The 23,748-nt window shown below is 44.6% G+C and overlaps 1 protein-coding gene across 4 annotated transcripts in view; it reads right to left on the bottom strand.

Moving 5' to 3' along the window:
* tjap1 (tight junction associated protein 1 (peripheral)) overlaps positions 1 to 23,748 on the bottom strand; it is a 78,018-nt gene continuing 54,270 nt past the window's right edge. For all 4 annotated transcript variants that reach the window (XM_029669684.2, XM_065023256.1, XM_029669683.2 and 1 more), the window contains 5 exons: positions 21,404 to 21,565; positions 17,638 to 17,704; positions 12,672 to 12,779; positions 12,343 to 12,426; positions 1 to 6,919 (listed from right to left, as the gene is read on the bottom strand). In XM_029669684.2, the coding sequence (XP_029525544.1) occupies positions 5,435 to 6,919; positions 12,343 to 12,426; positions 12,672 to 12,779; positions 17,638 to 17,704; positions 21,404 to 21,565 (1,906 nt within the window). In that variant the 3' untranslated portion in view covers positions 1 to 5,434. The remainder of the gene's footprint in view (positions 6,920 to 12,342; positions 12,427 to 12,671; positions 12,780 to 17,637; positions 17,705 to 21,403; positions 21,566 to 23,748) is intronic.

Below are 23,748 nucleotides of genomic sequence, written 5' to 3'. Positions count from 1 at the left end.
TTAAGTTTAAAATATTTAATTTGTTTTAAAATATACATCAGTTAAATTCAGAAAGAAATGAGTTCAGTTTTAACAGTCTTTTGTAGAAGTAATTCTTTTGAGAAAAAAAAATTAATCACATGATTACATATGACCATGGAAGCATACACTTACATACAAATCCAAAGGAAATCTACAAAGCTATGAATGAACAGACACTGCATCAGGAGAGCGATAATATGCAACCAAAGAACAACGGAGCACACTTTTCTTAGTATGAGAAAATAATCTGATTGACACTTAACTCCATGCAAGACTGCTAGACAGGGTTTGGTTTGGGACCGACCGGTACCAGACGGCAGTGTGTCCCCTAGAATCAAATGATAGGTATAACAGTATTATTCCCCAATAAGCACAATCACACCGTATATTTTAAAAGGCAACCTCCAGCCAAATAAAAGTCCTGAATTAGGCATGTGTATTTGAGAGTATTTAACATGTATTTCATTCATGTCAAAGGGATCATTTGACAACTGAACACCATAAAAAGGAAACGTGGTGAATAAGAAACAGCAATGGATGCATACATTGATGTGACAAGACAGCATCTTTATTAGTATTCATGAACCATCTCATTGCAATAACACCGCCCTTGGGCAGGGACTGGCTTTGTCACCTGGCAGAAATGAATGCTGAGCGAGAGCACAAATGCAACTTCCAAGCTCAGAATGTATGATTACACTATAAAACCCTGCTTCTGTATTCATATGTAGAGCCGGGGTTTTCTAATTGCATAATGTAATACTTCACGCTCCAGTTAGTCAAATATCAATATTTCCAATAAACCCTTGGCACTGTGTAAATATTGTATTGGAGACAACTGTGACTGGATGTTTAAGTCATGCTCTGACTAAAACCTACACCTTCAAATTAACTGTGAGCTACCGGTTAACGGTCACCGTCACAGAGGGATTATCAGTGTGTTTATTCCACCGCATCAGAGAGAGCGACGAAGCTGCCATTTTTCAACATTTCAGACTAAATTTTAAAAAGCTCCACATGACTGGAGCATCCTGGGAAGGTGACCTTGGATCAAAGAAGCGATGTGTCGGGCAGAGATGTGTTCAATTATATTCTTGAAAGAGGAGTCATTAAAGTTGCAGGAGACCAGATGTAAAGGCCTATTTATAATGCCGAGTAAATTAGAGCCCCGCACATTTTATCCTCTTTCTCTCCCCCATTTCGATTTTTGTATTTGCACAAAACCTTGTCTACAGCACATCTGATGAGCCCATTAAATATTAAAAATGTACATTTCCAGTTTCAAGACCATGACAGACTACCATTCCTCCTTTCTCTTTTTGAAGTATTAGAGACCTATTTCTGAGTGTAATAAAATATGAATAATTTAGCCAAGGGTTGTTACAACTATTAATTACGGGCTATTAACAGCACATCTAGACATCATGGAAAGACCAATAAGCAGACTAAGCAAAAATAAAATAGCTAAAATAAAAAATATAAATGTTTAAGGCTGTAAATAGGTGGAGTGAGGTGGATTTCTGAGCCCTCATTCCCACGTCCCGGCCCATCACACAACACAATGGAGTTGAATTATTCAGGGATCAGGAGTGAAAGCTTCCAACATATTGGATACAGTATGTGGAGAACCTTTTATACCGGGATATGGGGACTCATCTCACTCAGGAGGGAATACAGCTCTCAAATATATATGACCCCAGTGACCGGCAGCAGCACAGTACTAAACAGAACAATGTTTCCATTTCCTTGATATGTCTTGTACTTCTTGGTCTAAGGACAGAGATTTTAGAGGGGACTGAAACCCACATCTACGAGGTACAGGGCAGGCTCAAGAGACATCAAGGAGGAATATATATATTTTTCTCCAGGTGGTTTCTATGTTCCAGCATGCACTGCCTGCCAATGGACTTGAAATAATATTACACCGTCATCAGCCCATAGAGGGTGGCATAATACCAGACGGATTAGAGTCTGACACCATGTGGACACGAGCATGTCTGAGGGTTGAGAAACACCGCACCAGGCGTGCAACTGTATCCTGGATTACTGCCTTATAACGGATGCAACTGCAGAGCTCCCACTGTGAGCGGTCAATCTAGGACCAATAAAACAGCAGGACTGTATCGTAGACTTCATAACCACACAATCAAAGAGCTGTTAGAAAGGGCAACAAAAATAAATCACTCCCCCTCCCATCAGTAAATCATCCTTATGTACTAAAGCTACATAGTTGAGTGTCTGATGCTGAACAAATGGAATTAAAATGAACACAAATTCAACATGGCTGAATGCAGAACACTTAGTCAATTGAATATAAATGGACCAAATGAGAAAGAAAAAAAATCATAAAATCACAAAAATAATAATCTCTTGATGAATGAATAAATATTCCCGATCCATATAAAAGGCATGTGGATGAAAAAGTAACTACAGTGAAAATAAACGTTACATACTGCAAGCCATTTATCAGATCCAGGTACAAGTAGGAAATCCTCAGTGAACCCCCACAATGGAGACAGAGTAATACACCAAATCCAAAATACTTTCCTGGTTAGGATATTGTCAACGCTACAATTACCCCAAATCTCATCATCAACCAGCTGTCATACCATACAGACCTTTTTGCCTTTCATTATCCCTGGTCCCATAGATGGTCTGGACACATGTACTGTAGCTGTATGAGATACAAATACGTTACCCACAGAAGTGGTACACAATGAGAATTGAAGGCATCTTCAAGGAGAATTACTTTCACCCAGAACCCAATGAATACTTGAAAAACGCATCCACAAAAAAATGCCTGGAGATGGATGGCTTGGTTCTTCCCGAAAAATACTGACTCCATCTTTCATGCCATATGAGTCTTTCATTGTAATACACCATGTACAGTAGAGTTACCAATAGTATTACCGGCCTGTTTGTTTCTCCAAATGAAAATACAGTGATGACAAAAATCCAATGACAGAACAAAAGTGAAATGATCTTCAATTATAGAGCCAATGTTATATCTCCATATCTAGTTCTGGAAAGAATATTTACACACAACAATGACATGAGTTGCCCTCTGAACACAGAGCTTCAGGTTATAGGGGTGTAACGGTTCACCAAACCCAAGGTTTGGTATGTATTGCCGTTTTGGGGGTCATGGTTCGGTTTTACAGTGGGGAAATGAAATCAATTGTTTATTTAAGAAAATACAAAGTGCTGTTATTCCCAATTCCATATATGATCATGAATCATAACACCTGATGAGAGCACAATCAGGAATATCACTTTGTATTGTCTTAAATGAAAACACACGATTACTCATCAACACTAAAATAAAGTGCAATATGCATGTAAAATCAATATGTAAACATGGCTCAGACATTGTATAGGCCTATGCTATAAGGTTTTCTTACAAGGAGAAAAACATGAGTGTGACTCTCATAAAGGGGGCCTGTCTGTAGCACGCTACTTGTCATTTGCCACTCCAGGGTAATGTGATGGGCTGTCACTTAATAAGTAGCGCTCTGTCGCCCTGGAGGCCCATCAATCTGTAGTAAGCGCAACACAGGTTGGGATTGGCCAATTCATTGACAACTTCGGCTTTTAGCTTGCTTATATAGAGCGGGTACTAACTACCCGTTGGCTGAAATGAGTACGAGAGGGCGAAGATCGTAATGTTGCTCGAGCACTTTCACCAGGTGCTGAAACCCCTAATTTTCTCAACCAATGAAAATGGGCGCATATCCGCGGCTATAAACATACCCATCGCTCTTGTAGTTTCTTTGGCCGGTCAGAATCAGCTGTGAAGGGTTCCTTGAATGTAGAGGAGAGACGAAGTTGTTCTTTTTTTTGGTGTTTCTTGTCTTGCTCCGGTGGTAGGAATACTGGGGTGATGTTGGCCTAAATGTGTCATGTTTGAGATGTTGGCAGCTGCATAGGCTCTTCTCGTTGAGCAGCGGCGACATACTCTCCCTGTCCATCGCTGTTGTAATCTACTAGGAAGCAAACATTTTCCAAAACTGGAGATTTAAACGATGGAGACTCCCTGGTTTATCGACCATACCACTCGCCATACAGAACTAGTTCCCGGCTGCGCCTCATAAAAGGACGGTTTGAAATGCACAAATTAAGATGAGAATTTGGATTGCAATTTTGAGATATATTTTTTTAATGTATGTATTCAATTGGGTACACAGTGCGGATTGAACCCAGGTCCCCGTACAAACCGGTTCAGTACAAATATGTGTACCGTTACACCACTAGTAGGTTACTCTAGCTCAGAGAACACAAATACATTGACTGTTCAAGATTATCATTGTCATAATATCTCTAGAAATAGTTGAGTTAACACCTCTGGCATAAAATGGTCGCTTAAAAATAAAAAAAGGCCAAAATGTAAATTATTTGAATGAAGTAGTGATTGAAGAAATAATAAAAGTGAACAAAATAAAATAAAAAAATCTATGAATACTGTATTTTTGTTATCTAGAAAATAAACTTTAGAGTGAGACCTAGAATTTCTGGAATCAAGGGTGACCTTCCTAGTTGTTGTGTGGTGGACCAATTTCAGAGAAGAGAGCCCTTAAGAGTGGGTGCTCAACAAACCAGTGCACACTGCAGGAAATTCAGAGGGGGATCAGAACAGAACATTTCTAGGCATTGGGGGGGGGGTTACAAACCCCCTCAGACAGAGAGGGATAGGCACAGAGTCTGTGTGGGGGTCCAGTCCACAATCCACCCCAGACAACAGCATGCACTTGCAAGTGCTCATCCTCTCCCCCATTCATCGATGGAGGAAAGGTTCACATGTCATCAGATGCCTGCATGACGTAACATTTCTCTAGGGAGGGGGAACACAAATTCAGGGCAAAAGAGAACACAGGAGGGAGAAGGCAACGACTCCATCCACATTGTCTGTTTTCCAGTCCTGCATTTCAACGATCATCTCAAATGAGGAGCTGAATCGTAGCTCCATCTCGGCTGTTCCATGAAAACACACTGGCTGGATGTTTACACACAGGAAATTACACGGTATGGCTATATCCTGGAGTCGCCCTTCTCCTCCGGCAACAGTTCGGAGTGTTTGAGAGAGAAAAAAACAAACCTCCTGTAGGACCCTTTGTTCTGCTACTGGAGAGGTTTGCAGCTCACAGTGGCAAGAGAGGAAACGCTATGAACTTTGCCATTCAACTGGCAGGCATTGCACAGATCTCCAAAGAATCAGTTCTTGAATGTAGTTATTAGAGAATGTGCATATTTCCTGACTAAACTCATGAGAGACAGCAGCGCGGACAAAGGTAGGACCGACACGTAGGTATGTTGGTCGACTCGAATCATCCTTCCTTGCTGGTAAGATAGAGAGCCCGCAGAGAAGAGTTAGTCTGTCAGACGACATATGAAGTGAGAGGAAAAAGTCCCCTAGGTCTCAGTCCAGCAGGTTACCATGCTCCTGTGCCCGAGTCAGGCTGTCTTTGCGGTGCAAGTGGTGTACTCCCATCCTCTTTGGGCTCTTCAGGGGTCGGCCGGAAGTGGAGGAGTTGCCGGGGAGGGGAGGGGTGTTCTCTGTGTAGTCCTCTAGCCCTGCCAGGACCCTGGGTACGATGACAGGTAAGTCCTGGGGCAGGATGTCTCTCTCCTCTGCAGAGCTGCCTACAGACCCCGTCTCCTCCACAAACTCATTCCTCTTGGCCTCCGCCAGGCTGGTCTCCACAGTGATGGCCGTTGACACGGTGTCGCCACTGGCGTCGTCTTGGTCGTTGTCCAGGGCCCTCAGCAGCTGCTCGTTCTCCTCTGTGGAGAAGTCTGCTCCGTAATGTCCCCTCCTGTTGCGGAGGTCAGCCATGCTGCTGGTGTCAGTGTCCAGGCTGGACTCTCGGCTAGCTGTCCAGCTGCGAGTGGAGGACCCCTCCTCCCCGTCCGAGTAGGCTCCCAGTAGTGCCCCCCTGTGGGATCCCTCGCCCCCTGGCTTGCAGGTCCGGGTCCTCTCCAGGTCCTTGACTGTCTCGCTGCTGAAGGAGGTGCGGTTGACCAGGGTGCCCTCAGAGGATGGTGCCATCTTCTCCACAAACATGCGCTGCCAGTTGGCCAGCAGGTCCTCCTCAGAGCTGCCTGAGCTGGCGAAGGCGCTGGGGGGCTGAGGGGGGCTGCTGAAGGGGCTGGACTGACTGGAAATGGGGTCTGCTGTTTCCAGCTGAGTAGGTGTGCGGCAGGGGTCACGCTGCCCCCCTCCCCCTGAGGAGGAGGAAGCCCCAGAGCGCCAGCCCCCGTCCGACACAGCGGGGCTGTTGGGCACAGTGCGCTGGCGCTCGTTCTCCTCGTCATTTTGCACCAGGCTGAGGGAGATGGCCTGGCGCGTTGCGTAGGTGCAGTTGGGCAGGGGGCTGTTCTTGGGGATCTTCACCTTGTCGTCCGAGGAGAACTCGATCACCTTGCGGCCGGGGTAGAGGGGATGGGGCGGAGGGGGGGCTGGGTAGGGGTTGAGCTTCTCAAAGGCCCCACCACCCTCCTCTCCTGGCTGGCCGTCTGCTGACAGGCTGCTCTGGCTCCGACACATTCCGTTCTGCTGGAGGAGCTCTTGTGCCTGGTTGCTTTGGGCTGAGACTCTGCTGCTGTGGCGGGGACCCCCATTCTCTCGACCCCCTCTTCCTGCCTCGGCCTGGGGCCCCGTCATGTCCACATGCACAAACACGTCCTCTGCCTGGGGTCGGCCTGCGCTGCTGCTGGACTGGGCAGAGTTGAGCACCAGAGGCTCAGGCTTCTCCAGTACACGGGCGATGACGGAGGTGGGCACCACGTCGGCAGGCGTCAGGCTCATGGTGTCGGAGTCCTGGCCCTGGGCCCCCTGGGAACTCTTATCCGGCAGACTGGCCTTCATGTGCTTGTTCACCATGTCCTGCAGCTCATAGGGCAGCTGGAAGACAGAGGAGACACAAACATAAAACGTGACATGTTCCACAGACAGGCAAAAAAGACCATGTCAAAATCAAAAAGTTAAGGGCTATTTTAAACTAGAGTCCCGTGGTACACTAAAAGTACTACATATTACAGACGTAACTTGTATAAACATGGCACCAAATAATGAGAACTCCTCCCAACTGCAGTACCTCCCAATTCCCTCCATTAAGTAGAACGACTTGAAAAACCTGCATCTCACAAGGGCTGACAAATGTTTCCCGACTTGCGCTGTAAAAGCAGCTGGTGAAGCCACTAAGAGCTCGCAGTGGGACTATTTACAACCTCATGTCAAATGCAATGAGCCTTAAAACTTTACCTCGTAACCGAGTAGCTAAAACGTAGCACTCATAATCGCTCCTATGCAGGGACTTTGTGCTCCGATCCAAATTAGAAAGCGGCACATCTCAGTGGGATACGAGTGGAGTCAGTATTGTCAATAGTTCCAGATTATTTATCAAAGAGCTGCTATGATCCTGTAGTGGATTAGCCTCCCTGTGTAAAAGCAGTGAGTGACACTAACACATGGCAGCCAGATCAGACACGACACTGGGCTGGCTGTCTGATGCCGAATATGTGAATGGAAGAGAACGCAGGGATCTATCTGGTGGGTTGCCTTCAGAGAGGACTATCTCAACCTCAATCAGCGCTGTGAAGGAGACTGTCTCCTGCTTCCTTTCTTCCCTGGCAACCAAATGTCTCCTTGTCCCAGACTTCCCATTCACAGGAAACGAATAGCAGAAAGAATGAGAAGAAAAAAATCTCTCACCTCTAATGAGATAACTGAAGGGTGGCAAGAAAGAAAGAGAAAGTGAGTAGAGAGAGTAAAGGGGGAAAAAAGGCAGGCATCTAGGGCCCTTCTATCATGGTAATACTGGGTGTGAAGAGGCAGGGCAGAGATATTGATTTGTGGAAAATGGGCAGAGAGAAGAGGTGATTCCACAGCACCCACACTGCCTGATGCCCTAACGATCCTGGTGAGCAACGATCGGACAGACCGCCCTCCTCCCGTTCACTTCCTCTGGTCAGCCGGGCGGGATCAATTAAACCGCACAGGGCTGCCAGGATGACCCCTGAATTTTATATGACATACCCCTGACCTCTGGGCCAACTACATATAGAGAGCTAACAGGCTCCCTAGAGTCATAGGTCATAACCAATGATGTATATATACACTAGATGACTGACTGACAAGGAGTGCTGTGTTGAAGCCACTGTGCCTCCATCTTGGCACTCACATTTGTAAAAAATAAATAAAAACATTTTGGAAGGTATAGAAATGCATTTATTAATGTCTACATTTGTTTTTTCCAAGTTTATTCTAATAGACACATTAATGCATACTTTCAAATGTTATAGTTTGAGCTAAACATATACAGTGCATTCGGAAAGTATTCAGACCCCTCTACGTTTTCCACATTTTGTTACGTTACAGCCTTATTCTAAAATGGATGAAATTGGGGTTTTTCCTCATCAATCCTCACACAATTCCCCAAAATGACAAAGCAAAAAAAAAAAATGAAATAAAACTTAAAAATACTTAATGTCAAATTTACTTTAAGTTTCAGATCCTTTACTCAGTACTTTGTTGATGGGGAGCGTCACTTCACAGTTATTTTCAGTTCTCTCCAGAGATGTTCGATCAGGTTAAAGTCCGGGCTCTGGCCGGGCCACTCAAGGACATTGAGACTTGTCCCGAAGCCACTCCTGCATTGTCTTGGTTGTGTGCTTAGTGTCGTTGTCCTGTTGGAAGGTGAACCTTTGCCCCATTCTGAGGTCCTGAGCGCTCTGGAGCAGGTTTTCATCAAGGATCTCTCTGTACTTTTCTCGGTTCATCTTATCCTCGATCCTGACTAGTCTCCCAGTCCCTGCCGCTGAAAAACATCCCCCACAGCACGATGCTTGTCAACTGTGGGACCTTATATAGACAGGTGTGTGCCTTTCCAAATCATATCCAATTAATTGAATTTTCCACAGGTGGACTCCAATCAAGTTGTAGAAACATCAAGGATGATCAATGGGAACAGGCTATACCTGAGCTCAATTTCAAGTCTAATAGAAAAGGGTCTGAATACTATGTAAATAAGGTCTGTTTTTTAAATTTGTAATAAATGTGCACAAATTAAAAACCTGTTTTCACTGTCATTATTGGGTGTGTAGATTGATGAGGATTTTTTATTTATTTCTTAATCAATTTTCTAATAAGGCTGTAATGTAACAATGTGGAAAAAGGTGTCTGAATGCACTGTATGTAAAAAAGATTCTCCTAAAAGTATACTTTTTTCAAAAGGTTCTAATGTTAATATTCCCACTACAACAACAAATACATATACGTTTATCCTTTAAACATTTAGGTGATTTACGTTAATTCTTATGCTGTTCCTTCTGGGGCGTGACAATATGGCCAACCGGTGGCTTCAAAGCCTCATTGGCCAATACATAATATCAGCAATCCAAGGTTTATCTACAGTACCAGTCAAACGTTAGGAAACACCTACTCATTCCAGGGTTTTTCTTTATTTTTTAAACTAATTTCTTCATTGTAGATTAATAGTGAAGACATCAAAACTATGAAATAACACATATGGAATCATATAGTAACCAAAAGTGTGTTAAACAAATCAAAATATATTTTAAATTCTTCAAAGTAGCCACCCTTTGCCTTGATGACTACTTTGATTTGTTTAACTCTTTTTGGGGGTTTGATGTCTTCACTATTATTCTACAATGTAGAAAATAGTAAAAAAGAAAGAAAGAAAACCCCTGGAATGAGTAGGTGTGTCCAAACGTTTGACTGGTACTGTACATCACTGGTCATGACGAGCTAACAAGCAGCTATGCATCACGTCCATGTGCACACAAAGGTACTGTGTTTTAGAGCCTCAACTAAAGACACGCAATAGCTGTAGCAAAAAGTGTTACATTATTCAGTGAGTTAAGAGACCTTTTCAGGGACCATTCTTTCCTATAGAACACTGGCTGTATTATTACAGGCACTGCAGGCAATCACCGTGACGTAAATCTGCACGGGCCCATTGATGGCCACAGTCATGGTCATTTTACACGCTTTTGTATTAACTGCTTGTGCGCTGAAAATGTTATCAATTAGCATAAACGCATCAATAGAGGGCCAGTTTGAGGCAAAGTGGGCATACTATATATGGCATGATGCTTGGGCAGACAAAAGCTGAGCTTTCTCATGGAACAATTACACGTGCAGCAGTGTGAATTGGTGCTCACAGACAGCCAATCCACTCTAGCGAGTAGCCTCAGGACTGGGCTGCTGGGCAACTTCTGCAATGCTGTATAATTGACTTGTTTCCTTAGGCAATCTTCAGAATTCATTAAATCTCCCACAGATGGCTGCTGCCCGCCTGATAAGATGATTTGTATACACAGCTTCGTTTCAGACCGCCTCCCAGGGAGCAGCGCATCTGGACACAGGATGACTCAATGCTGTCTGTCTCTTTCTGCCCTCCTGTCTGTCTGCATGCCTGTCCTTGTCCATTCTGCAGGATCTTTTCCCAGGAGGACGCCGTAACCATGGTTATCCATGTTGCCCTTTTGGTGTGCTTTTATCTGCTGGTGTCATGCTTCCTCTCCCCTCTCTGATTCTCTCCTAATGGATGATGACTGTCAAGGGGATGTTTCCTAATGGTTAATGCTTTGATTTTTAAAAACGTGTCCTTGTCTTCAAAGGCACTTTCCTTGTTTTGTTTTGCGAAAAAGAGTTTGCTGCAACAATTAGACTTAGACCTCAGTCGGTAGACCCAGTAGAAGAACTACCAAGTTCTGCTCACTAGTTTCTTATCTAAGTCCTAAGTAGCTTAGTTGGTCAGAGGGTGATGCTGGAAACACCAAGATATTTGAAATTCCAAGATGCTTCAAATGTATGCACTCATTGTACCTTAAGTCGCATGTGTGTGTGTGTGTGTGTGTGTGTGTGTGTGTGTGTGTGTGGGGCATCTGCTATGTGGCATATAAATACACAAAATCAGTCTCGCAAGCTCAGGGGGGGAAATTGCTGGCTCACTAAGGGAAGTCCATATAATCAACAAGTGTTTGAACAGGCTGCACAACGTGGATGCCTTTGACTACTTGAGCAGTTTAAAGAAGATCATGTGAAATGTGTGTTTAAGTACTAAAGTTGCCTTTGGCATAGAACCACCAGGTAAGGAAAAACGCTCATGACAAATATAGGAGAGCATAAAATAGTTCCCTCTAAGTACAAAATAAGCTGATCACAAAACAAGGGAATACATTGAGGCATGAGAACAGATCTGCAGTTTGAGGCAGGTTGTTAGGTTCCACAGCAGTAATCCTAGCTGCCACACATCCTGTAATGAATTATGGCAGGACTGGGAGATATATTTCTGCTCAGATGAATTCTACTTCTCCTAAAAATAGCCCTGGCTCCTGGCTGCCTGTCACGGCCCTGCGGCGACAACCTGGCTGGGGCATCGGTAGTAATAGTCCTCCGGAGACCAGAGTATCAGGAATTAAGACGGCACTGTAGATGAATAAACTAACTGAAGGTGTTCGAGCCGGCAGGTAGCCCTGCGCATCAATGGACTGGAGAAAAGACCCTAAAGTCACTAAGCCTCACCTCCAAACACGGTCTCTCATTTGATAAGGGACTGGATTGTTAAAGCACAGGTAGGGTTGGACTTTGGCACTAAAAGGGAAGCTTCTCATACTAAATGTATTTATTCAAGAGTCTCAGGGAGTGAAATAAGAATCTAATGGATTGTACACCTGAGAAAAACATTTCATCTAAGAGAAATTCATAGCACAACACTTTGAAATTGATGTTTTTATTCATACTGACTTCAAGTCCTTTGTTAGTTGATGTGCTGATTACCCAGCAGTATGTAGTCTAATAGCCCTGATGAAAGCCAGTGTTGAACTCAGTGGCTCTTGATTTAGTGGAGAGACATCACTGATCACATTATGGGCCAGAACCCAGAGGTGAGAAGAGCGACTGAGGTGCTTCAAGTGTTCATTGGTCAATGGCAGGTCCAAACTAAGAAAGTATTTCTGGTACTGTATATCGTCCACCTCATAGAGTTGATTGGTCACACACACAAAGGCCAGGAGTTGTGATAAAGCGGCCAGGCAAACCTCTGCTTTTTTTTTTACCCTCCCCTCTTTCTACTCTCTTTGTTTCTCTCTTTGCCTAGTCCTCTCTGACGCCAGGGTCAGACAAAAGTCCCCCAGGCGACCGCTCTCTCCCCCTCTTTCTCTCTCCCATGTCCAAGAGTGTCACTGCGGAGGGCAAAACAAAGATCTAACAGTGCCACCATGACAAGCGGAAGGCGTTTTATTTATATATATATATATGAGATGTAATCATTCAAATCATACGATCAGAGCTGTACTTACATCTGCAAACTTGTGGTTCCTGAAATGGGACTTATTGCACTTCAAAAGCTGCACGGCCAAATTGCAATCTTGCCGATAGCGCTCCTGTCAAGGAGAAGAATAAAACAAGGGGTGAAAGGGTAGGGGTATGGAGAGAGAAAAAGAAAACAAAAATGTTAAGTTAGAGGTATACTGGAAACGTCCATTTCTCACAAAGCACTTGGACTTTGATTCTCAGAACGGTGGTTGAACTGTTCAAGGTCTCAATCTTACACAGACACTGTGGTTCTATACATCTAACTTCCTATTTGGTATGAAATAACTCAGAGGGACAGTGTGACAACACCCACATTCAACTCCTCCAGCTTGTCGATGGTGTTCTTGGCGTCCAGGAGTTTGTTGGTGAGCTCCACTATCTCCTGGTCCGTGGTCTTCTTGTCTCTCTCCACCTTACGGAGCTGCAGATGGATAATGGTGGTGGGATGCAGAACATTAGAATAGCAGCGTCATGCATCACTGGCGGAGGGATAAGCATAGCCAGCACTAGCTGCAGGACTCTATGTTTAAGTAAGCACACATGGGGATTTCCTCATTGATTACAGCTAATGCCAGTCTCCTCCTCCAAAGGCTGTTGCTAGCCACTCAGCGCAGCGGTGTGTTGAGAGAGAGAAAAAAAGAAAAAAAAAGTACAGCCGCAGAAAATGTCATAAAAACCAATCGATGGCACATTATGAAGGGACAAAGTGGGAGCTCTGGGTCTGAGTCTGTGCCGAGTCACCCTAATAATGCGGTTACTCCCTCTCGCACTCACGCCATACGTTTGGGGAATACAATAACCTAGAACTGCAGTCAAACAGCTGGGCAGGTGACACGCCGTTGTATCGTCAAGAGAGCCAGTGAATGGCTTCCGTTAACATCCAGCTATGTGAGTCACACTAACAGGACAGATAGGTTATGCAAAAATCCATAATAGGCAACAATTGATCAAATACTCTGTAGCTTCAGCACTAATATGAACTGATGCGTCATTATAAAAATCAGGATTAAGGGGATTTCAGAGGTACCACAGGAATAGCTTGTGGTGCTGATTGGCTATGGGGAGTGTTTTTTAAGTAACCATGACTTCGCCAACAAATTGGGATTGCTACAGTAGGGACCTTACACTATACGTGCAACATTTCTCAAGTTTTAACAGAGGGGGGGGAGAGGGAAAAAAGTAGTTTCTCTGGGCTTCAGTACGTTCTCTCACAGAAAACAATCCCTAAACCGCTGAGCTGGAGAACTTCCAGACCAATTAATTGTGTGTGCGGATCCAGATGCTGTGACTCCTCTGTGTGTGTGTGTGTGTGTGTGTGTGTGTGTGTTAACTAGCAAGCAAGCACAGGCCCAGATCGTTGCATTAATATTCACCACAGGCTCATTATTTGTTATTTTTTAATTGAACCTTTATTTAACTAGGCAAGTCAGTTAAGAACAAATTCTTATTTACAATGACGGCCTGTTCAGTGGGTCCGACTGCCTTGTTCAAGGGCAGGACGACAGATTTTTACCTTGTCAGCTCGGGGATTCGATCAAGCAAACTGTTAGTTCCTGGCCCAACGCTCAAACCACTAGGCTACCACCCCCACCCCAAATGAGAGCCTCCAGTGAGCCCACTGCGTGGGGTTTGGATCTGCACTGACACCCTGTGAACAGCTGAGAGAGGCCTGGACCACGGCTGCTGTTCTGACCATCTGCTAACACAATATCAACATCATTATTGGTGAACACACCAAGAACAATGTCTTACTTTGGGGGGTGGGTCCTCCCTGCATCTTCCATCTGACATTGTCCATTTACTAGCTAGATGTTAACTGAAGCCTGCACGGAAGTGAGCACTGAGCATCTCTGTCCAGTTGTTTTAGAGGTCGTGATCGATCGCGCAACATGATTGGACTATGAAAATAGCTAGATCCAATCCTCAGAGGGAGAGGGTGTGGTCACCACCACTAAATCGCACTTAGTAGAAAAGAGGAACCGTCATTCATCTGTCCGTAGAGAATCAGTGAGAAAGGGAGTTACTGAGCGACATATAGACAGAATGAGACCCAGACTGCATCTCCTGCTCCACTGGCTGCCGTGTCAATAATTAACCAATTCGCTTTATATATGCTAAACTGAAGTGGCTTCGGAGGAGAAATACAAAATGCACACAGAAATAAGCCAGCCAGCCATTGTGATGCAGAGAGACAGTTTGACTGGGCAATGCAACATCCATAAAACACCAGTGATCTCTTCTACAGCCCATTGAGCTGCAGAGCGTAACACGCCTATGGTAAAGGGGATATACAGTCCACACCGTCCTAATATTGAGTTGCACCACCTTTTGCCCTCAGAACAGCCTCAGTTCGTCGGGGCGTGGACTCGACAATGTGTCGAAAGCTAATCAACAGGGATGCCGGCCCACGTAGACTCCAATGCTTCCCACAGCTGTGTCAAGTAGGCTGGATGTCCGTTGGGTAGTGGACCATTCTTGATACACACGGGAAACTGTTGTGTGAGAAAAACCACCAGCGTTTCAGTTTGACACACTGGTGTGCCTGGCACCTACTACATGAACCCGTTAACAAGGCACAAGTCTTTCGTCTTGCCCTCTGCTTGGCACACATACGCAACTCATGTCTCAATTGGCTCAAGGCTTAAAAATCTTTTTTTTTACCTGTCTCCTCCCCTTCGTCTACACAGATTGAAGTGGATTTAACAAGTGACATCAATAAGGGATCATAGCTTTCACCTGGACACTCTGTCATGGAAACAGTTCCTAATGTTTTGTACACTAAGCGCACAGAGAGGTGGGGGACTTGAAAACTAAAAGTTTCAATCACTGGGCACACCCAGAGATACACATAAATCGCCCGGCCCCTCATGCCCAACCCAACCCCCATGCATAGGGGCCATAGCAGAGCTACACAGACAGGATGATGACTGCGAGACATCTGGAGCAGTTTGCCAGGACAAGACAAGAGGATGGAGAGACTTTCCTTAGTTCAGAGGCGACAAGCAGAGCAGTAATGAACATGACAACTGCAATAAATGCTCAGGGGGAGGAGGATGGAGGGAGGGAGACAGGAGAGAAATAGAATGATCACGCAACTGCGTAGACCCAGGTTTGACTGATAGCAGCCTGATGATGATGAGACAGCACGTCACGAAGCAGCAGCATGAGAGAGAAGGAGAGAATGAGAGAAACAGACAAGAGAGAGAGAAAAAAAGAAGAGAGACGGATGGTGAAAACAAAAGACAACACAGAACATTTTGGTCTCTTCTTTTGGACACTTGGCGAGATCTCCCGTGCGTCATCGGCTAATATGGTTTCTGATTGCGAACTCCTCTAACGCAGCGCGTCAGAATAGGTTGAAACGGGCCCGTCATTTAAGCCTGGACTGTTAGACAGTGGTCCATAGGCCTACTCCAAAGCCACACAATCAGAACCGGGAAAATTGCATCAATTTAGGCTTAACACAAAAATAATGGAATCCACAAGGATGAGGAAGGATTTGAGAGCTGTGTGCTAGGGACGGCGGCGAGGACGCGATAATTCGATTCAAGGTTCGCAATTCGTTTAATAATTGAATCTAAAAATGTACAAATGCAACCATTGTGCAGGTTAAATAAATAAGCAGTGACCGACAACAATGTCTGTCAAATGCTGTGAAAACGTGTGACGTTTTGTTTTCCGTCGTGCATCAGAACAACCAGTAATTGGAACAATAGATAGCATACTGCGAACGTTTTGAGTTCAGCCAAGTTCCACGGTAACATGCAAGAACTCAAAAATGATGAGAGTACTCAAAACACAGGCATCGTTTTAACTGCCTATCCCTACTGTGCATTTTTAAAAGGCCACCGTTGACAAGGTGACTGTGGGGGTCAGAGCATGTTTTGGACAGAGTAATCCTCTGCCAATTGCAAAGAGATTACCTCACATCAGGGCCAGCCTCACTCACCCACACACACACACAAACAAACCACCTGTCCCAAACACAAAGCGCCAACCGGCCCATCAGTCCTCGATCCGTCTGTTTTCCTAAAGCTACCTCCTCTACAATGACCATTAACAGGGCTGGACTGAAGTCAGAATCAGACAGTAGAATGTTTGCAGATAATTCCACAGTAAATCTGTGGTGTGTATCCAGTCTGGGTAGGGCTAGCCTGTGGGTAATGGCCAGTCAAGGGGGATGGCTTGTAGTGGTGCTCAGATCACTTGCCACGCGGAGAGTTGGCAGTTGCACACTACACCAAGCAACATCATTTATTTCCCTGTCAGTGTAAAACAGAGCAACTTGAACTTTGATTTTCTCACACAGCTATCACAGAGGGCAGGGGATCGTACCACAGCCACCAGCAAAGGATCACAGCAAACTATTTCGACAATGGTCAATCTACATATTTATGGGAAATTAATATTTGGCCAGTGGGAACGTTTGCTTTGACTAAATGTGATTGGATTAGAAAGAATAGACATAACGTATGCACACGCATACACATACCACCAACAGAGACGGGCTAATCAAACAACCATCACACATGTGTAAACAGCAGCATACATATTAGAGAACATAGATGCATACTTTATGTCCTGACACAATATCTGATTGGTTGTACGGTTGATGAGTCGTATTATAATCATCCAATAAAACGTACAGCAGCATACATAGGTTACTATGTTTTAAAGGGAAAGTGTGGGATTTGACATTGTGGGAATATATGTAAAAGAGTCTCTGCACATAAAACCCCTGATTGTCACCTAGTGTGGTTTCGGGAGCGTGTGTGAGCTCGCGCACACAGACACACGTTTGCCTGGCGTGCTGCCTGGGGCAATAGCAGAGCTGTGGACCTTCCCGTCTCCCAGAGGGGCTAGCAGAGACATGGGTGATAGAGAGAATTGACTTCAAATGAAAGGCCAGATCATTCTGTGCTAATTCCTTGCAGCACTCTGCACCACAGAACCTTCCAAAAGAGACCCTGCGGCATAATTAGCTGACAGGTGTGGGATAATGGCATAATGAGAGGGCTCTTAAAATTTTAAAAATTTAAAAACACACCGCTGTATGGGAAAGGTTCTTCCCCAATACAGAATAACTCCACTGACCTGGCATGCTGGGAATCTCCTTCGACATAGAAACCTTTGGACGTGGTAGTGTTTGCAAATCTACAATACTTTTGACCAGGGAAAGGTCGTAGTAGTCACCAGAAGAACATGAAATATTTATGTCCAATGAACACCTATAGATAAGCAAAGAGGGCAGGTGGGAGAGTTGAAAGGTGAAAGGTTACCAGGGAATGAAGCTTCTCCTCCAGGTCCTGGTTGGCCCTCTGGGAGGCGGTGTAGCTGTTCTGCAGTCTGTGGAGGACAGAATGTGTCTCAGTTAATAGTACCGTGTCTACAGAGCTGAGCCCCATCCAGATAGAACACGTATTGGAAACCCACAGATGCTATTGCTGCAGAGACTGAGACGCAGAGCCCACTGGTACAGAACGTAGCACTGCAGTAAAATAACTCGTCAACCACTTTTCTTTTTCAGTGCAATCGCCTCCCATCATAGTTCAGATTACGCGGTTGTCTTCTCTTGTGCATCTTGTCTGGTTGTCAAATGAATAATTCAAATTGCCATATAGACCAGAATTATCTCCACAATGAGGCACCAGAAAACAGGCAAATCCTGCAGTACAAGTATGCACGCAGTTATCTTGGCAGTCACATCCATGCACATTTAGTTCACTTTATTTCCATTGCTACTCAACAGCAGCACGGTATGAATCCTCTCAGACTTAATGAAGCCATCAGAGTTTTGCTCGCTCCGGTTTTCAACAGGTTAGACATTCGGAACAAATTACGAGAGATGGGAGGAAAAGGGAGAGAGGGGACTGTATTAAACCCATTTCAATAGGACCAATAGCAATTACTTTCCCACTATCCACTGCCTCCTAAATTGGCTAGATAAATTACTCAAAAAAGTGAGAGGTTGTGTATTTCATGGAATGCAATTATGGAGAACATTTTAAAAAAGGGCTAAAATGGCAACACACTGATTTTCCACATAGCTTTGCAGGACATGTTTGAGGTATTGATGTTCCTGTTGTATAGGACCCCTGATTGTGCACCACCTTCATCAGTCACGCTCACACTTTTAAATTACAAATATTTCCTTTGTATGGTTCAAACCCCATCTCACAGAAACCCCAGAGGGTATGAACGCAGGACTGCCGTCTGAAAATCCAACACCTGAAATCCAATAGAAGTCTAAGAAGCACACAAATGATGCTCACAAAGCACTCTGGCCGTCACCCTTTCCACCGAGAGGGGATTACAAGGCCAGAGTCTAACAGCCGGTGATCCTCTCCGTGGTAGTCAGGTCTGCACCAGGGCCAGGCTCTAGCCTACTAGTTTCATTTCCTCTTTCTGCCATGAGCCATGCTGGGTGCTCATTTGACCACGCAGACGTGAACGTGTCACAACGACTGCTGTCCCCGGGCCAACTGGCCACGTGATTGATTCATTGATCAAACAATATTGCACATGGACACGCGCACAGGTTTAACCTCATCTATATTACAACCCTGATGCAATGACACTAAATCGCTATTGTAGTGTCCAGGGTGATACCAGTGTGTATCACTGGGATTCATAGTACAAAACCTCTGTCTTTTTAAGGCATATTTCCCAAAGGGCTGTCCTTCCCAATAACACCAGCATCTCTTCTTACTCCCTGTCGCATTCCTCACTAATCATAAAGGCTTTGCTGCAAATCACCGCCAATGACTTTCACTGTCTTTTTCCCCAATCAAAAGTGAATAGACATTTGAGCAAAGCTCACAGATTCCCACCGAGACCACAGCGGTGTCCATTTACATTTGGCATTCGAGTCATTCAGCAGACGCTCTTATCCGGACTTACAGTATTGAGTCCATACTTTTCGTTCACACTCCCCGCAGCATTTCAGGGTTTCAGAGGGTAGACTTTGATCGGACTTTGCGCTGATGGACTTCAAATTGGGGAGCGCAATTACAATCACCTGATGGCTCCACTAAGAAGTCAGATTGAATAGTCTGGCAACCGTAAACTAATCAAACGAAGTCCTCAGAGTCACATGTGAATGCTGCTAATGGGAATGGTAAAGTAAATAAATAGCTAAGTAAAAAAAAATGTAGTTGTAATTACAACAATTGGCTTTTCATTCCCAGAGCCTTTTCAGAGATTGATCTCTGAAAACATCTGTGTAACTGTGCTGCCCGGTGATAATCAGATAGGACATACGAGTGGAGCACACTAGTTAACTGATGGTAATCCAATTGAACCCTTATCTTTGCTGAAGCTGTATTTGAATGTGTGATCATCTAGTACGGAAATGCAGATGGACCATCGCACAGGCATGTAGCCTCATTCTGTGATTTATTGATGGAAACACTGCAGGGATAATTGAAAGTGACTGGTTGCTCAGAGCGAAAAAAACAGGAAGATTCCTCTTGATTGGAGATAAACTGGGATGATTGCTTTTGAATGTGACACACACAACACACAACACACGAGATTTGAAATGAGCAGCCACGTGGTTTTTCCCTGGAATCTTGACTTAAACGTGCATCTTCACATTAATGCAACCCAGAGCCAAAGCATTCGTAACAGTAAAATTAGCAAATCGATTTCTCCACATACATGTGGACAGCGAGATAAAAATGAAATGGCACATTGACATATAAAGCTATAGGAAATGTATTACGAAAATAATTCAAAAGCAAGCAACATATTTAACGATTAAAATGCTTAAGAAACAAAATGGAAACCATTATCACCCGACAGCAGAGATGGGAAAATGTGTTGCCGCCAAGCTTCAGCCCTGTGTCCTCCCTCTGGAGGAGTTTAGGTTTCCTGTGTGTGGTGGTGGGAAACTCATCCATCATTACCATGACACTTCCATAATAACATAAGCTTTACAATCTCATTAAAGTGAGAGAGTTTGTCTCAAATGGTGGATTATGCATACCAACCATTACACACACGTCATTTTGGCCTCTTTTTTTTTAACCTGCACTTAAACTCACAAATTAGGAGCAAAACAAAATACTCAAATCTATTTTAAATTGTTTTTGTGTTTTTTTTAGGAATCAAAGCGCGCATTTACCAGGCTTTTCAAGACCAACTTCCGTTAATAAGCTTTTATCGCTAAACTGTGAACATTTTAAATCTTTATTTAACAAGCTACAAAGTTGTACACAGGTGGGACTGGGCCTGCCCCTTTTCTTCAGAAGTAACTGGATTGACAAGCAGATGTGTAGAGTTTGATTTATTAACCAAACACTGAGAGGCGGGTTGCAGGTGTATTGCCAGGGAAAGCAGGAGACGCTTTTAAATCAAGAGGTTCTTCAACAGCGGAAAGATTGAAAGAAAGACAAATGATAGAAGAACCATAGTTGTGTGCCCGTAATGTGGTATAGAACGAAGTCAAGAACATAAACTAAAACGTTTGTTCTGGCTCAACATTCAGGCTCTGAGTTCTAACTAAAAAAAAAGGACTGGTGGTCATGTATTGTAGAGGAAGGCCTGACGTTGTCACTAACTAGGGCTGACAGAGGAAGTGTGGTCGGGCGCTGAAGAGTCCTATGGTAACATCCTCCCATTGAACAACGTTCTGAAATATAGATAGATACATCATAGATAAAACAGCAGAGACTTTCTGGCATCTACATTTTTTCCATGTGGCAGAAACTTAACAAAACTCCCCCCAACCCTCCCCCCACCCACCTCGCTCTCAAATAGACGATCCAACATGCCCAGAGGTTGAAGACCTTAAAGTAACAACTAGCTGCATAATCAGATGCCTAAGCTCTCATTAATTCAACAGCTTTGATCAGATTCATTAAAAATGGATTGCCGGGGAAGGTATTCATTTCATCTTTATGTTTCCTGAAAAAAGTGAGGTTGGGAGAGGAAGTGAGTGTCCGGTGTAACGGAGTGAAATATTATCCGTGTCAGGAAGTGGCAAGAGTGCCTCCCATAACATTGATAATGGGCTCAGGAAATGAGGGAGGTTACAGTCGTCACCTGCGGAACTTGTCTCTCATCTTCTCCAGGTCGTCGCGCGTGCGACCCATCTCCCCCTGCATGTAGTGGCGGCTGGTCTCAAACTCCGTCTCCATGGCCTCCATCTTGTGGGTGGTGTGGGAGAGCCGCCGGCGAAGCTCTTCATTCTGCTGCTGCAGGATCCTGGAGGGGAGAGGGAGTGGTAGAGAGGTGAAGGTGGGTGGGGGGGGCAGTCAGCCCAGGTGCAGTGGAATGACTCACAGACAGTACTGTATTCACACATAGTGACTAGACTGACAAGACAAACAGAGAGCCATGGGAACTTGCTTCAGCCACAGAACTCACCCAAAATTCAGGGTCACAATTTATTCACAGTTTATTGAAAATAATGTCAATGGGAATAGAGAAAATTCATAATTAACAACTACGATTAACACGAGGGGAAAATGGCATATGTGAAAGAAAGGTCCATGCACATGAGTGAGTGCATATTTATGACAGAAAGTATGCGTCTTTTCTCTGTGTGTATGAGAGAGAGAGCAAACACATGGTTGTCCACAGCACTCGTGTGTGTGTGTGTGTGTGTGTGTGTGTGTGTGTGTGTGTGTGGTGGCTGCCTGCCTTTGTCCTAGTGTGTCTGTGGAGTTTAATGGGAGCAGCTGTTAGGACGCTGGGGGGACGGAGCAGCTGCCATGGGACAGGACACATCTGCCATCTGCCACAACCCACTGTCCACAATCCTGTCACCACACCGTGTGTCGCACTATGCAGCATCCAGCCACCCACTCACTCACTGCACACTGATTAAAACCACTGTTTTCAGGGTCTCTGTCCTACCGGCTCAGACAGACCCAAATACCTAGGGGACTGCTGCTCTGCTGCATGACAGCAGTTAGCAGCAAAAACAAACATCTAACTCCAGTCCACCGATGTATGTTTAAGTAAGGCTTCCAGTGGGCTCAGATTAGGTTGTGAGAGCCAGGCAATTGATCGGCAGACGGGGGACCACAACAGGAGCATCACCCAGGTGCGTTACCCTGTCACGGGGTGTGATTGGGTGTGACAGGGTGGAATGAAGTTAGCCCTCGCACCGCTATCGGTTCCCCCGTGCTGCATCTGCAATAGTCAAATGGGACATTTTCCCCCACCTAACAGCTGGCAGACACAAAATCTTTAACATCGACACAAGCTCCCGTCCAAACTTCCAGAGCAACAGGGTAGTCCTCTTCAAAGTCGACAGGTCCGGAGGGGAAGGAAGGAAAATGCCCAAGTGTATCCTACACATGCAGACACACTTTGCCAACCAAAACCAGGGCGACTCAAGAAAAGAGAACATCAATAATTCATGGTATGTTACGGTTGGTGAGGCGGCAGCCAATGTTTTATTCTATAATTACACACAGGATTTCACCATCTCTGCACGGTTCTGTTCCGTTTTGGCTCTTTCAGGGCACGGGTTTGAGAAAAAAGGCTGAAAATTGGTTTTTGGCACAGTCTGTGGGTCCTACCCTGTAACCCTGTACAAGTTTACTTGAGCTAAGTATGTGCACACACACACACACAACACATATGTTTATGCGGATTATGACATGAGAAACATGAGCTCAGATCCTATTCAGATCACGGAGAGTGGGTGTGTAAAAGAAGCCAAGCTTACGCCTTACGTTTAAAAAAGAAGAAGAAGAAACAACAAAAGGAGCGTAATCCACTCTGCTATGCTGTAAATACACATAAGCAGTGAGGGAAAAAATGTACATTAATTATATGGTAGAATACACACTTTCACAGAACTGCTGCTGCTAACCAATGCACAGTGTGTATAAAAGCAAGGCGTGGCTACCATTAGATCTAACCTGGATGATTGAGCATTACAGTGCAACAGCAAAGGCAAAATGAGCATGTCACAGCATAAAAGGTGTCTTGCGATTACAGACTACCCAGAACCTGAGTGCACTGTGGTTAGGGTACTTTTTTAGGCTGTTACAAAACACCTCTAACAGCCTTGCACATCGAGATGCTCCCCGGGAGCCAAACAGGAGGAGTGGTAAATTAAGGCGCAATGGGAAAATAACTGTGATAAGAGAAAATAGATATTCCCAAGCTTTCAGAAAGGATTTTGAAAGACTGGGATTGGGAAAGGGTCTTTCAATTCACTTGTAAAACACATCCTTAGAGGTTCAGGGGTTTTACATGCATTATACCAGGGTTGCCCAAGCTGGTGACCCTAACTACATTTTTTCCCTTTCTTGTTTTAAAATTGTTGGACATAAAAGACTGCAAAAACACCAAAAGTATTCCCACACATAAGAGAGATACACACTGAGTGTACAAAACATTAAGAACATCTTTCTAATATTGAGTTGCCC

This window comes from Oncorhynchus nerka, linkage group LG10 (assembly GCF_034236695.1).
Source record: "Oncorhynchus nerka isolate Pitt River linkage group LG10, Oner_Uvic_2.0, whole genome shotgun sequence".
NCBI lineage: Eukaryota > Metazoa > Chordata > Actinopteri > Salmoniformes > Salmonidae > Oncorhynchus > Oncorhynchus nerka.
Note: the sequence above shows the minus strand (reverse complement) of the source record. Positions and strands in the feature narration are given on the sequence as shown.